This window comes from Ochotona princeps, chromosome 23 (assembly GCF_030435755.1).
Source record: "Ochotona princeps isolate mOchPri1 chromosome 23, mOchPri1.hap1, whole genome shotgun sequence".
In the NCBI taxonomy this organism is placed as follows: domain Eukaryota; kingdom Metazoa; phylum Chordata; class Mammalia; order Lagomorpha; family Ochotonidae; genus Ochotona; species Ochotona princeps.
The window spans coordinates 32,301,386-32,317,449 of NC_080854.1; the positions used below are offsets into that span (position 1 = coordinate 32,301,386).

General features: G+C 48.9%; 1 protein-coding gene across 3 annotated transcripts in view; it reads right to left on the bottom strand.

Annotated features, from left to right (window-relative positions):
• Nucleotides 1–1,785: 1,785 nt before the first annotated feature.
• Nucleotides 1,786–16,064, bottom strand: part of OTULIN (OTU deubiquitinase with linear linkage specificity) — a 28,445-nt gene continuing 14,166 nt past the window's right edge. For all 3 annotated transcript variants that reach the window (XM_058680068.1, XM_058680069.1, XM_058680070.1), the window contains 4 exons: nt 13,853–13,996; nt 8,064–8,189; nt 4,338–4,607; nt 1,786–2,316 (listed from right to left, as the gene is read on the bottom strand). In XM_058680068.1, the coding sequence (XP_058536051.1) occupies nt 2,122–2,316; nt 4,338–4,607; nt 8,064–8,189; nt 13,853–13,996 (735 nt within the window). In that variant the 3' untranslated portion in view covers nt 1,786–2,121. The remainder of the gene's footprint in view (nt 2,317–4,337; nt 4,608–8,063; nt 8,190–13,852; nt 13,997–16,064) is intronic.

Below are 16,064 nucleotides of genomic sequence, written 5' to 3' on the forward strand. Positions count from 1 at the left end.
AAAGCTACTCAAGTCTGAGAGTGAGGAATGGAGCTAACACTGGGGGCACCTGCAACTGAAGGTTGCCACGAAAAGCCTTCCTCCAGGGAGCCCATCACTTCCACTTCCTCCAGGGCTGCACCTTGGGAAGCTCTGCTTCTCAAGCTACGACCCCACCAAACCTGAACCACTGTCTCACAGCAGCAGCTGGCAAGACCTTGGCAGAGAAAGCAACATAAAACAGATACATCCTTGTGGACTTTTATCAAGATGGTGTTTAAAACCACATTTCTGCACGCGAACAGCTGTATCAATCAGGCAAAAAAATTAAGTTGCCCAGAAATCTAGTTCAAATTCACTTAGAACAGTTAAAATGCATAGTCACAGATGTTCACTGCAACGCAGCAGCCAATATGAACCAACAGATTCCAGCGACCCAGAGAGCACAGAGCTCTAGGGTCCAGAGCCAAAGCGTTCAAGGTGTGTGTCAACGACACTCAGGTATGAGCGGTAAGCATCCCCTGTCGTGCAGCTCCCAACACTAGAGAGCTACACAGAAGCCAAAAAGGAGTCCTCGCCACTTGAATGTGGCTTCCGGGCACCTCCTTGCCAGAGGCACTGCCCATCCCCTGTGGAAGACACTCACAGGTCATCACACACATTCAGAGTGGAGTCTAGCCCTCCCATCAACAAACATCTGGCAAAATGTGGGCAACACCATCGATGAGGTCATGGAAAAAACACTGAAGTAGCAGTCTAGACAGTCTCGTGCAGCTGAAGTTTTCTTAACTAAGACTTAATTTTCAATTACAAACAAAACTTAAATTTTCAAAGGCTTGTTCCTCTCACAACAGATTAGACAGCTTATAAATTAACTTAAACCAAATAAAGATTTTAATTGTAAAGTACTCCAGGAAAATACTACTCGACAAACGTAAACCAATTCAGGTTCCGCTGAGCAGTGCGAGAGCAATCCTCCCGGTTCCTGTACCGCCATGGTGCAGGCCTCTGGGGACTATGTGGGCCCCAGAGCAGAGCCTGTTGAACAGGGCTGCGCCCTCACCAGCCCCACTCACTGCCCAGCACGGCCCATGGCCCGCGGCCTCCCTCAGCTTTTCCAAGTCAAGCCAAGTGCACACGGAGCCAGGCCTTACCTTCACACTCAGGTTTACCACCTGCTACTGCTGAGACTTTGTCAAGAAAAAAAAAATCTCACGATGTGTTACTGTCAGGCATCCCCTGTTGCCAGATCAGTTAGCTGAGATTAACAATAAACGCACCTGAAACACACAAAGTTGGCACAGGGAGCCCAGGGTCCAGCTCAGCCCCAACTGTACACTTTGTTCAGTGATGGAAGCCACTCGGCCTTGGTACTGCCTCTGAACCCAAAGGAGGTGAAAATCTGCATCCTCAGAAAAGCACCAAGTCCACAGAATCAGAGAGCAGCTGGGCCGTCAGCACAGCCCTGCTGCAAGCAGCGCGCATCCACACTGACAGGCACTACCGCTCAGACTCAGGTGCACAGGGGACAGACACCTGTCACACTGACCCGCCGTGCCAAGTTCCAGGTTCCATCGCCACACGCTCCCACGGCTCTTCCAGCCCTCAAGTAACTCACTTGTGCACATAATCCTTAATCCTCACAATCTGTTTAAAGTGACCTTAAAATGTAAACTCAAGCAACTCCTCTTCCAAATATGGGACTTCCAGAGAATGTTATGACTGAGTCACTCACAGATCCACCCAGAATTGTACCACTTAAGCTGACTGTACAGCTGTGGAACTAGACACCCATGACCACCAAAACATAAAACAAAGTATGTCTTTAAAAAGAAAATTAAAAGCATTTCACTATTACAGTTTTGATTTGAGACATAAGAAATTTGTTCCTCTCCAAAGTGAGTCTCCTCTGATACAAAGGTACTTGCCCCATTAGGGAGATGCTGTTTGTGCCTTCCAGCAGGTGTGCGTGGACAGACCCTCCCTGACCCCAAAACATACTGCGTCCCACACAAGGGCAAAGTCTGCAGAGGAGCCCAGCCGGTACAGCCAAGGGCCCAGTGTCCCCAGCCTGTCCCTGAGGCCCCAGCAGGGGACTGCATGGACAGCTCCGCCAGTCCAGGAGCAGGTGCAGGGCGGCGCTCACAGACTCGTCTCCTCACACACTCGGACGGGGACGTTGTAGTGCCGATCATCCTCGGTAAGGAGGGTCACCGCTGGCCAGTCCGGAGGCGGCTCCGTGGGATAGATGGTGATGAACTCCTCCGTGTTGTACTTGGAGAGCCGGTACACCTGGATGGTGTGCTGAACAGCATAGGCAAGAAGGAACATCTCCACCTGGGAAGACAGGGGAGCCAGCTTAGGACCAGGCCCACTAGCCAGTGTCCCTCACACAGCAAATGCCAAGAGCCAAGCCCTAACCTTTTACTCTGCTTGGGGATGCTCCTCACCCTCTGCCACCGAGAAGGAATGCCATGCCTGCTAAGGGACCTTACACTACCTAACGGTGTGGGAAAATTTAATTCAAAGGTCATGCTGAAATCCATGGACATGGGGCCTTTAAAAAGTTTATGGAGGGCCCAGCACGATAGCGTAGTGGTTAAAGTCCTCGTCTTAAACGCTCCGGGATCCCATATAGGTACTGGTTCGTAACCCAGCAGTCCCGTTTCCCATCCAGCTCCCTGCCTGTGGCCTGGGAAAGCAGTCGAGGATGGCCCAAAGCTTTGGGACCCGTGTGGGAGACCCGGAAGAGGTTCCTGGCTTTGGATTGGCCCAGCTCCAGCCGTTGCAGCCGCCTGGGGAGTGAACCATTGGACAGAAGATCTTCCTCTCTGTCTCTCCTGTGCTCTATCTGCCTTTCAAATAAAAATAAACCTCTTAAAAAAAAGTTCATGGAAAACATGTCTTGGGAATAAACAGAGATTTAAAAATTTTTTGCAACAAACCAAACATCTTTTAATTCTATTTTTCCATGAAATTTTTGAAATAGCCTCCTGTATCGAGATATAAAGAACTCCTACAACTCAATAACAAAAATCCACCAGTTGAGGCTGGCATGGTGACTTAACAGGCTAATCCTCCTCCTTGCAGTGCCAGCATCCCTACGGGCACATGTTCTAGTTCCGGTTGCTCCACGCCCGATCCAGCTCCCTGCTCATGGCCTGGGAAAGAACTGGAGGATAGCTCAAGTCCTTGGGATTCTGTATCCATGTCGGAGATGCAGGAAGAAGCTCCTGGCTCCCAGCTTCATACGAGAATATTTGACAACTGAAGTCAAATGGAGAGTGAACCAGCAGACAGAAGCTCTCGGTCTCTCCTCCTCTCTGTAGATTTCTCTTTCAAATAAAAATCAATCAATCTTGGGGGAAAACAATCACCAGCTAAAAAAACTGGCCAAATGATTTGAAAAGGCATTTCTTCAGAGAGGATATACAAAGTGCAAATGAGCATGCGAAAAAAATCCAAAACATCAGGCTCCATGGAGAGATAAGAAACGGGATGCTTCTGCAGAGCAAACGGTTCAGCTGTGTGTCACAGTGAACACATCCCATGACCTGGGCAGCGCCAGCCCTGCGAGCGCCCGGGAGAGCAGCGCAAGACGTCTCAAGTGCCTTCGACCGCTGCCACCCGCCTCGCTCCTGCTTCCGGCGAGGTGAGCCACGGCTGAGCCATTTAGGGAATGAACCAGCAGACGGAGGATCTCTGTCTCTCTCTCTCTGCCTTTCAAGTTAGTCTTAAAAAAAAATGCATTTATTTTTATTGCAAAGTCGGATATACAGAGAGGAGGAGAGACAGAGAGGATGATCTGTCTGTTGATTCGGTCCCCACGTGGCCACAATGGCTGGTGCTGCACTGATCCAAAGCTAGGAGCCAGAAACTTCCTCCAGGTCTCCCACGCAGGTGCAGGATCCTAAGGCTTTGGGCCGTCCTCGACTGCTTTCCCAGGCTGCAAGCAGGGAGCCGGATGTAACTGAGGTTGCCGGGATTAGAACCGGTGCCCGTACGGGGTCCTGCCGTGTTCAAGGCGAGGACTTCAGCCGCTAGGCCACGGCACTGGGTCCTCACACAGTTCTTTGGCAGCCCCTACTTGAAACAGTGGAGCCTGAATCCCCTCCCCCAGAAAATGGAATGGATAACTTGACTCACAAAGTGTGATCCACGTCACAGCATCTGCCTAGATCAGGCCATAAAATGTATTGTGGTCTCCCTTGCTCTCTGCCTAGTTTACTCTGATGACTCCAACCTCACAAAACCCAGAACCACAGCTACTCAATTCAGTGGCTCCAGAACTACCTCCCTACAACAACAGTGAAGTCATGACTGATGGCTCAAGTCCTTTCCCCACAGACTTCACTCACCTGTTCAAGGCCACCAGTGTGTCCCACCTGGTTCAGGTGGTTCCTCAGCAGTTGTCCAGGGTCATTTGATGTGTCCCGGGCAAACAGAAGCACAGAGAAAAACGGTACCTCTTTTCCCCTCTCTTTGTCATCGTACAGTTCAATGGCTCTGTTTAGCATTAAGAATTTTACAGCTTCATACAGGCTGTACTCCTCCTCCTCATTTGTGAACAGCTCATCACATGCTCTCTGCCTTGCTTCACAAGTTCTCATTTCAGCCAAGCCTGCCCACTGCAATAAAAAAAAAATTACACAACAGTTAAAATGCTTACTCTCAACCTCCCTGGTACCTTCCACAGTATAAGCAGAGTTATTTTCCAAAGGAGGCTCCCAGGGACTGGTGTGCAGCAGGGCAGGGCAACACCAGCATCCTATTACCGCAGTGCCAGTTACTCACTCCCCATCTCGCTCCCTGCAGATACACCAGGGAAAGCAGCATAGATGGTCCAAGTACTTGCGCCCCTGTCACCCACGTGGGAGACATGGATGGAGTTCTTGGCTTCTGGCTCTAGCCTAGCCTGGACCTGGATGTTGCTGCCTTTTATTGAGTGAACAGGAGAACAGAAGATCTCTGTTGCTTTGCCTTCAAATAAATAAGGCTGAAAGAAAGTAGGCGACGAAGGGGCCACAATGCTCACAGCATCCAACTTTCCAGCTCAAACAACAGTACTTTTCAGATCCCAGGAACTCCTCACTCAGCTTTTCCCCCCAACTACTTTGACACAGAAGTACAGAACAATAAAGCAGAGCACTGAGGCTATGCAATGGAAATGTCAACTTCCAGGGTTTCCAGGCAAGGCAGAGGCCAATGATCAGAGATGCGCGTCACGATGTGAGGCCTGTGTGAGGGCGTGTACAGGGCCAGCAGGAACGCACCTGACCCACTTTCCAAGGGCTTGCCGGAGCAGCTTCCACTCACACAAAGCCACACCTCCACAGCAGAAGACAACGATGGCAGATGATGTGTCTCCTGTCAGTCTACCAAGTCTTCCCCTCTAACCTCTTAAAAATATACATTAAGTATCAAAAGAACAATTCTATTCAGGAAACTATGACTCCTGATGTAAGAATGAAGTCGATATGTGTCAGGCATGCAGCTGACATAAAATCCTCTTAGTCAGGAAACCCCTGTAAAGTATGTGTTCTAAACCACAGTGGACTAGAACCGGAGGTGCCAACACTTAACACCAACCCTTGTGAACAACCATCACAGTAAGCCTCTTAAAACATAGCAGATTTTAAATTCAGGAGTAAATTTTAATGGCAATGAGTTAAGAAAACTCCGTCCAACATTAGGGTTAAAATCTGGAATACGCTCTATCTTACTTCCCAGCAGACAGCTGGCTGTCAAGAGCAAGACTACAGACCCAGGCAGGTGAGACGGCCTTGGGCCGCACCACGGAGCACAGGAGCTTCCCACGGCTCAGGCAGCTCACACGCAGCTCGGCCTTAGCTTCCTCAACTGTAAGGTGGGGATGAGCCTGGCAACACTTGTAGCCGTGTGAGTAAAACAACTTTTAGGGGAGCCTGGCATAAAACAACTATTATTAATCCTGGCTCAGAATATCAGAAACTAATTTTTTTTTTTAAAGATTTTATTATTATTATTGGAAAGCCGGATATACAGAGAGGAGGAGAGACAGAGAGGAAGATCTTCCATCCGATGATTCACTCCCCAAGTGAGCCGCAACGGGCCGGTGCGCGCCGATCCGATGCCGGGAACCAGGAACCTCTTCCAGGTCTCCCACGCGGGTGCAGAGTCCCAAAGCTTTGGGCCGTCCTCGACTGCTTTCCCAGTCCACAAGCAGGGAGCTGGATGGGAAGTGGAGCAGCCGGGATTAGAACCGGCGCCCATATGGGATCCCGGGGCGTTCAAGGCGAGGACTTTAGCCGCTAGGCCACGCCGCCGGGCCCCAGAAACTAATTTTGAGGCCTGCACCTTCTGCAAGTTAAGTTGCTGACCAGCATGCCATCACGGTACTTGTTTGAATCCTGGCTTGTCCACTTCTGGGAAAGCAGTGGAAGATGGCTTGAGTGCCCAGGCTGCTGCAGCCATTTGAGGAGTAAACCAGGGAATGGAAGATTTTAACTCTTTCAAATGAACAAATCTACTTAAAAATAATAATCTTAATGTAATTGTGAACCGGCATCACTTACGCTATTTTTCCTCCAAAAAATGAGTCTATCTGTGGTAGAGATGCCTAGTAGTGCAAAAACGGTAATCCCCTAGGCCTCCAAAGAGATGGCAAGGAAACCATGACCTGGGGCAAAGCTGAAGGGCTCTCCTTTAACCCTTGCCAGCCTGGACTGTCTACACCTGCGCCTCCAGGCCTCAACTGCCGGATTCCACTCAATGGCCAGTTAAACTTAATGGAAACAGAATTCTCCTTCCTTCTCTCTCTCCCCCATTTCTTTATAATGGAAGACATTTTTTACTTTTTAAGTACTGGACTTTGACAGTGTACTTCACAGTAACCACTTCCTAGCTTTTTAAGCGGAAACTAGGTTCCAGGAAGTCAGGGACCCCAGTTCATCCTTATCCACATGTCTGTTATGTGGCAGGCACTGGCTGCAAGGGACAGTCTTTCACAAAGTCTAAAGTTCCAGAGGGCCACATAGGACACACCCCAACATGGAGCACACCCCAGAGGAGTCCGGCACCTGGAGGGAGCATGTACTGGGAATGACCTTCCTTGCACGCCTCCCTCTTGCACTGACGAAGCCTGGAACCATGGACAGGCCCTCAACATGGGGTTCCTCACTAAAGAGGGCGCCAGGCTGCTCAAAGCAAGGAAGCCAGAGGTCAGTGTAGACCAGCGTAAAAGGAAGACATCTGATAAAAGGAAACAGTGGAAAGCCACAGAAAGGTAGAATGTCAACATCAAATTGAGGGGAATATACACATCAAGTTCTCCCTGCAAATCTGTCAAGGAAACTTATACAACAGCTTTCAGGACACAAGCTACTGAATCTTCTCATTGGAAAATCATCAGGAAAGAAAATAAGCCCATCTAACAGACAGCTTTAGAATTTAAGAAAATGTTTTGAGAATTTAGCAAATTAGTGTCACTCATAATACTAATTTGAAGAAATATTGGGGTGGACAGTTATTAAGTCACAGCTTGGGACACCCCTCGTCTCAGCAGAGTGCCCTGATTCGATTCCTGGCTACTGCACTCATGGATCCAGCTTTGTGCTAATGCGTACCCTGGGTGGGCAGCAAGTGATGGCTCAAGTACCAGTATCCCTCCTGACTGCATCTGAGACCAAGATGGAACGCTGGGAGCTTGGCTTCAACATGAAGCAGCCCTGGCTACTGCAGCCATCTCAGGAATGAACCAGCAGGTACCAGAATTGGCTGTTTGTCTCTCTACCCTTCAAATAAGATACAGAAAAATAAAATTTTTGAATGGACTGTTATTCCTGAAACTTAAGACTTGGAAAAAGTCATAAGGATAAACATTTCACTGGCTGAAAAACTACTTCACAGCCTCTACTCTGAGAGTATAATACTAATATTTCTCCATCAAAGACCTCACCAGAATAGCTTGTGTCCATTTAAAATTATTTCGTCTAAAAACGAACCCAAAGCACTTGACAACGAGTTGTGACAAGACAGAAGTGGATGCTGAGGCCGCCAGTGGCAGCAGCCTCACCCTCCTTGGACAGGGAGCCCCAGGTCCGCACCTTCTTTCTCAGCAAAGCGAGAGATGCTGTGATTCTGACAGCCAGGTCCTCACTGTTCCCATCAAATTGCAGTCCAAGTTTCCATTGCTTGATCCAGCTGTACTTACTTATGAGTTTTTCTGGTAACTAGGACATCAAGAAACAAAGAGGTGTTAACATTCTAAGAAATCCATGTCACACAATCCAAGCTGCAAATACGAAGCAGATAAATCCCTATTTAGTTCCCAGAATCAACTCCTGCAAATCTGGCATGTGGGTTCAGGACGGAGGTCCCAAATCTAGAACTACGAAGGGCTACTCTGCAGGGGGCTGCAGGAGGGGAACAGGGCTTGTGGTTTCCACAGGCACAGCGTAGCCTGCAGAAAGCCAACCACAGCCAAGGAGGTCCCACCTAACTCAGGAAAGGCTAGGGCAGTGTCCCCATCTTCACACATGCCACCCGCTGGCTATGGGGCTTCACTGGACCCCAACCCACGCCCTTCCTAGTGTTCTTCCAGGCATAGAAGACAATTCTGAGTGAGGTGTAACTACACAAAAGGACTTTGTCAAAGAATACTAATATTTACTAATATTTTGGTCCAAGTTAGTTCCCTAATAAATATAGTAAAACTTTACAGAATTACAGCTGAGACTACACTACAGGACCAAGAGAGCTCTCTGCCTGCCTCGCCCAGCTGAACTCTAGGCTGGTGGTTTCCTTCCCTGCCCATCGCCTGCTGTCTGCTGTGGAGGACTGGTTTGTGTGTCCCTCTAATGATCGGGGTTATCTAGAGTGTGAAAGGCAAGCTGAAACATAGCTGATGGATGATGGCACTCAAGTTAAGACTTTCCAACAGTCCTGGGTATGTCCAGAGAAAAATCATGTAATTATAGGCATGTCACTTCATTGCCATTACATTTAGAAAGGAAATTCACCTCCAAGTCAAATGATCATTAAAGAATAATTAACTGCAACATGCTAGGGAGAACTTGAACCTAACAGTTATAACATAGCTTCTAATGAAGCTATTTTGAAGCTAAGTCTCAAAAGACCCTTTCACATATGGTCAGTCTGGTTGCACCTTCATAATCTATAGCAATCCTATGAAACTCAGGTGGTTTCATCTCCACAAAAACAGGACCACAGTAGGGATGTAACTATCTCTTCAGCACTCCCACTGAGTGAGGGGACCCAGGGGGAGGCTGGGTCTCTGCATCTTGTCAGGACAGCTGCACCAGCTCAGCTCTGTGCCTGCAGCACCTACGTTTTGGCAACAAGTGGGCAGCTCTGCTGCAAGACCCTTACTGTATTCTCTCAGATATAAACCCAACCCAGAACCCAACATGCCCCCAGGTGGCAGCCAGCTGGCATAACAACTGGGCACAAAAGCACAAGGGAACAGAAAACAGCGGCTATGCAGAAGTAGGCCCGGAGAGGAGGAAGAGCGAAGCCCAGAAGGCAAGCCAAGCACCGCATGACACATACAGGATCCAAAACACAGGCTCAGCCCCCAGCTCAGCGAGCCGGGCTCTCCCGCAGATCTGACTGCACAGGAGGAAGCAACGCAAGTCCATTTCCTGGTCCTGGTCATGCCAACCACTGCTAGAGTTCACGACTGAGCTCAGGGCTGCTTGCTTCTGGCAGACAGGGACAACCAGGAGAAATGCCTCAAAAGGAGGCATAGGAAGAACCATCAGGAAACAACAGTTAGACTCATCCCCCCCCCAAATGAGCACGACTCTAAATGCTTCCAGGGCATCAGAATGAATGTAAATGGCCACTCTTTTCAACTAAATACAGGCACTGAACTTCTGTTAGAATAAAGGAAATTTAAGAAACAATGATTGCAAATATTTAGGAATACAGTAACTAGCTTAAGTATCATCTCCTTTGTGATTGAACTAAAGCAACCTGTTTTCTAGCACCTGCCTGCAACTGCTGACATCAGAAAAACAGGTCATGGCCTCACTCACTCAGAAGGCTTGGGCCTGGCATCTCTCACGCTGCCTACACCGTCCGAGGCCGTGGGCACAGACACTCTGGGGAACGCAGAAAGTGCTAGATCCCTGCTCCACAGGTCAGCTCTAAGGACTGAGGTGAGGCCAGGAGCAGGCACTTTGACTGCTGGGTAGCCTAGCGGCTAAAGTCCTTGCCTTACATGTGACAGGATCCCATATGGGCACCGGTTCTAATCCCGGCCACCCCACTTCCCATCCAGCTCCTTGCCTGTGGCCTGGAATATCAGTCAAGGACAGCCCAAAGCCTTGGGACCCTGCACGTGCGTGGGAGACCCAGAAGAGGCTCTGGGCTCCTGGCTTCAGATCGGTGCAGCTCCAGCCATTGCAGTCACTTGCTGTGTAAAGCAATGGATGGAAGATCTTCCTCTCTGTCTCACCTCTTCTCTGTGTATCTGACTTTCCAATAAAAATTTAAAAATCTTAAAACAAAACCACTGCTGGCAAGTCCATGTGTCACAGTGGAGCACCTGGGCCCAACACCAGACCCCACTTCCACTAACAGATCCTGGGAGGCAGCAGAGGGCCTCACTAAGCTCAGCTTGTGCACCCCTCAGAGGCCTGGCTTGCATGCCTGGCCCCCAGCTTCAGCCCAGGCCAAAGGTAGCCATCATGGTCATCTAGGAGCAAGCCAGAGGGTCAAAGCCTTCTCAGTACTCTGTCTTAACATCCAGCACAGAGACTGGAACCTGTACAGGAACAGGAACAACACCCGAAGCCCAGGCAGGATGGCCGGTGAGGGGAGAGGCTGGAGCGCCATAAGCCGCAGAAAGGCAGCAAGCAAGGACAGGCGAGCAGACAGGACCAAGTCCAGCGTCTCTCTCTCTGACTAGCTCTCCTGCTTCCTGTCAGTACCCTCAAACAAGATGTCATGTTAGGAGGAAGATGGCAAAACACCAAAAAACAACTAGCTGCAGATGGAAAAAGTTCCAGGTCAAGGTTCCACCCTAACGAGTGGCAGTGCACACTGCAATACACACTTGCTCACTTGAAGGGTCCCTTGTCAGAGGGGACTTTGTAAGGCAATAGCTGGATGAGGGTTCTCTGAGTAAGACAGGAATGGTAAGGCATCTAGAGAGCCCAAGGACAACTGCAAGGAAGTCAAAAAACAGTTAAGGCTGTGTCACATAATACAATGTAATTAATGAGTAAAAAAAAAAAGAGAGAAAAAAAAGAATTCCCCAATTTAGGCTTAATTTGGGGATTCAAATGCAGCATTTGGCCTTCATATATATCTAAAAAAAAAAAACCAGTTAAGGACTGGGGTTGGGATATAGTGAGTTAAGCTGCCAATTACATGCCTGCATCTCCTATCCAAGTACCAGTTTGAATCCCAGCTCCTCCACTTCTGATCCAGCTTCCTGCCAATACACCTGAGAAGGCAGTGGACATGAACCAAATACCTTGGCCTTTCCAACCAAGTGGGAGAGCAATGGGCTCCCTGCTCCTGTCTTTGACCTGGCCTAGCCCGGGCTAGTGTGGCCATTTGGGGAGTAAATCAACAGACGGAAAATCTTCCTCTCCCTCTCCTTCCAATTCTGCATTTAGTAAGAAAATTTGAATGGCCATCTAGTTAAGCACAGACTCACTGCGAACCCGCTGCTTCCTCCATTGGCACTTCAACACTACAAAGCTGATGGTCAACCTGTCACGGCACCGAAACCCAACGGCACAACAGACTGTCAAACAGTCACACTTGTTACACTGCTAGAAGCTGGAGCATCAAAAGATCAAGCAAAGAATAAAGTCATCTCTTCAGCTAACCTCAAGCAGACCCTCAGTACTAACGGGAAAGGTAAATACTAAACTCCGGACAGGTGCAGTGTTCTCCGTGACGCAGGCCTCCTGCCATGCAGTAACTATTCAATGACAAACAGCACTCTGACCAACTAACTAGTCTGTGCTCCTAAGATACAAATGCAATAGCTCATGGAAAAGGGAAGAAATTAGAAAGGCAAACACTACAGCATTTCAGTTTTATTTTCACATCACCCAAATTAGGTCAGGAAAAACCACCTTACAGGTCCCTCAGCCCCACATGCAGCAACACTGACTAAGCTGACCCTAAGACCTAGCACGCCCACTGTGCTCCTGCCGCTTTTAACACAATCCCAAGAGGCAGCAGGGCTCACTGTCCTCAGTGTGAACTGTGTATGCTTAACTAGAACTATATACATACATATCAGCATTTCCTGTAAATAATGGAAAATCAAACTCAACATCAAGTAAATCCAGATAACTAAATAGCCCCTTAAAGTTAAGGTCTCAGAAAGAAAACGGCCCAAAATTCTCAGTTTACGTCCAACCTATGACCTAAGCTGTGTCAGTGCTGCTTTCCCTAGCAGACTTTCACAGGCGCACCTTGGCCATGAGCGACGGCTTTCCTCTCAGAGCAGCACGGGAACGCTGAAAGCCGCCTGAGAGGACATACATCTTTGCTTCCAAGAGAAAGCTTCTTTCCAAGACACTCAGCTCACAGTGTATACAGGTGATGTGCACTGCTTGGTAAGTATGTGGTCATAGATGAGACAGGCACAGACCTTCACCTGCCACTCATTGCTTTATCCTTTGCAGCCAGGTGACCCTTTATGTGCTAACAGATGTCTAACTAGCTTAACCAGCAACAACTTTTCTCAAAGTCTCTATTCTGGCCAAATAGCTTCTTCCACCGCCCTCAGAAAGAAACCAGCCCCGCAGCCATCTGCCTCTGGTACCAGTGGGCCCAGCTGCAGGTGGGCGGCCATTAGGTGACTCCAGCAAGTTTGCCTTTTAAATACAGCAGGTCTTCACTAACACTTCAGGGCTCACAGCTGCTTGCAAGCAATTAGAATCCAACTTCTTCCCCGCTTTTAGAGACTGCCGCTAGGCAGCTCTTCTACAGCTAGCATTTCTGGGTTTGTTCTGAGCAAATGATTTTCAATTTTTTCTTTTTCTCTTTTTAAAAAATATTTATTTGAAAGGGAAAGTTACAGAGAGAGGGACAAAGAGATTTCCCATCCACTGATTCACTCAAATGGCCAAACCAGCCAGGGCTGGGTGAGGTGGAAGGCGCTCCATCTAGGTCTCCTAGATGGGTGCAGGGGCCCGAGTACTTGGGCCACCTTCCACACCTTTGTTAACAGGGAGTTGGCTCAGAAGTGGAATGGCCAGGACATGAACTGACACCTCTATGGGATGCCTGTGTCCCACCCACTGCAGCACAAGGTCCACTGCAGGACTTGAGATTTCCTTCCAGCTCGTGTCACGCTGTCCGTTCCAAGCCATCACTCCTGCCCACCCACACCCTTCAGAATGTGCTTCCAGCCACCTGGCAAGTGACATTATCTATGTCGATACAAGAACACGTGACTTTCTTGTCCATCTCTACCATACGGTGTATATGCAAAAGCAGAGGACCGGGTCTGGACACAATCCCCAGCCCTTGCCCCTCCAGGAAGACTCCACATGCCATCAATCCTCTCTTGCTGGTCAGTCAGAGTGTACTAGTTCTATGGATTGCAGCTAGAACCAAAAGTATGCAAATGCTACAATTCAATTCTCAAATAGTAAAACAGCCCACTTATTGCAAGAACCAGAACTGAAGTCGAACTGTTCTTAAGTGCTTTCTATAAAAGCTCAATATGTGTTAATACAGCTGAATTTTTCAAGTTAGTTTCATCATCCTGTCCTTAAAGAAACACTATTACTCTGGGCTTTTTCCCGTGTGCATCATCCCCCCCATGCTGGCACAAAGGGGCAGTCTTCTCACAAACATGAGTGAGGCCGTGTGGACCCCAACCTGCGCAGCAGCGTACCAGTGTGAGCTCCGGGTCCTGCAGCCAGCGGGGCAGCTCCGCCAGCTGGCTCATTGCCTGGAACAGTGTGGCCCTCAGAGCGCAGTAGTTATCTCCGCGGACTCGCCGGATGGAGGTAAATTTCTGAGAAACCTCCTCGTAGCCCTGGGAAAAAGTACCAAAGAATGAAATGTTTGTGGCAGACAGCAGGGACCATTCCTTCTAGGGCAGGGTGGCCCCAGATTGCTGGAAAGACGGAAGCAAGACGGGCTGAACTATTTCCCCTATTCTGAAGTAAACGAAGTTAAATTTAGTACTGTACAGTCCAAGCACTTATCCACCTGACACACAAAATCATAGCAAATTTTAAAGCACTAGAGTTTTAACGCATAAAAGCTGGAGTCTCCAAAGTCCTGGAGCCTTGAAGTGTTTCATCTGTGTTTAAACTACTAAATTTTTATTTTATTTAAGATTTATTTATTTTTATTACAAAGGCAGATGTACAGAGAGGAGGAGAGACAGAGAGGAAGATCTTCCGTCCGATGATTCACGCCCCAAGTGAGCCGCAACAGCCGGTGCTGCGCCGATCCAAAGCCGGGAACCGGGAACTTCCTCCGGGTCTCCCACGCGGGTGCAGTGTCCCAAAGCTTTGGGCCGTCCTCAACTGCTTTCCCAGTCCACAAGCAGGGAGCTGGATGGGAAGTGGAGCTGCCGGGATTAGAACCGGCGCCCATATGGGATCCCGGGGCGTTCAAGGCAAGGACTTTAGCCACTGGGCCACCACGCCGGGCCCTAATACTAAATTTTTAAATAGAAGGAAGAAGAGGTTTTAACTTTTATCTTTAAAAATAAAAAAATTATGTTTTCAAAGGTATCTACAAAAAAGTCTGCAGCATGCAAGATGTCTGGGTAACCACTGAGAAGCAGACGAGGACGGAGCTCTGCAGTTCTCCCATGCACTGGTTTACTCCCCAGAGTCCCCCACAGCAACAGCAGGGCCCCAGCCAGAGCTGGGAGCAACAGCCAGGCCTCCCAGAGGTTGGGACGAGCCCAGTTCCTCATGCTGTTGCCACTGCCTCCCAGGATTCACGCTGGCAGGAAGCAAGACTAGCACTGAGAGAGCACGCAGGCACATTCACCTCGTGCAGCACCCACTCCTGTTAGACTTTTTTTTATAAAGTAGACTGAAGGGCCCGGCATGAAAGCCTAGAGGCTAAAGTCCTTACCTTGCACACACCAGAATCCCATATGGGCACCAGTTTTAATCCCAGCGGTCCCGCTTCTCACCCAGTTCCCTGCTTGTGGCCTACGAAAGCGGTCAAGGATGGCGCAGGGACTTGGGACCCTGCACCCACGTGGGAGACCCAGAAGCAGCTCAGCTCTGGCCACTGTGGCCACGTGGGGAGTGAATCAACGGACAGATCTTCCTGTCACTCCTCCTCTCTGTATATCTTTCAATAAAAATGAATAAATCTTTTTAAAAAGTAGACTGAGGCATCAATCTAGAAATAAAACAAGAAAAGGGAAATGCCCAGTGACACATCTAGTCATTCAGAAATAGCCATTCAAATGGACCAGTTTGAGGTACACCATAAAAGGGACACCATTCAATTGTGGTGACTTGGTCTACAGGCATGTGTGACAGACAAGCCCCCAGTCCATTCAGCCCTATCATGTGCCCCTAAAACATACTTTCTGTGTTGCACAAAACAGTAATTTTTTCATGGAGTGGGCATAACACACACCACCTCATCCTGTGTCTAAGTATTAATTAATGATGTGTAAGGTTCGAGTCACAGGATAATATCCTAAGTGAATATGAAAGCACCTCTCTCTGTAGTTAGTGTCGTGGCACAGCGGGTAAAGCAGCGACTTGTGAAGCCAGTATCCGTGTGGATGTCAATTCAAGTCCCTGATGCTCCACTTCTTTTATTTTATTTTTTTAAGATTTATTCATTTTATTACAGCCAGATATACACAGAGGAGGAGAGACAGAGAGGAAGATCTTCCGTCCGATGATTCACTCCCCAAGTGAGCCGCAACCGGCCGATGCGCGCCGATCCGAAGCCGGGAGCCTGGAACCTCTTCCGGGTCTCCCACGCGGGTGCAGGGTCCCAATGCATTGGTACGTCCCCAACCGCTTTCCCAGGCCACAAGCAGGGAGCTGGATGGGAAGTGGAGCTGCCGGGACCAGAACCAGCGCCCATATGGGATCCCGGGGTTTTGAAGGCGA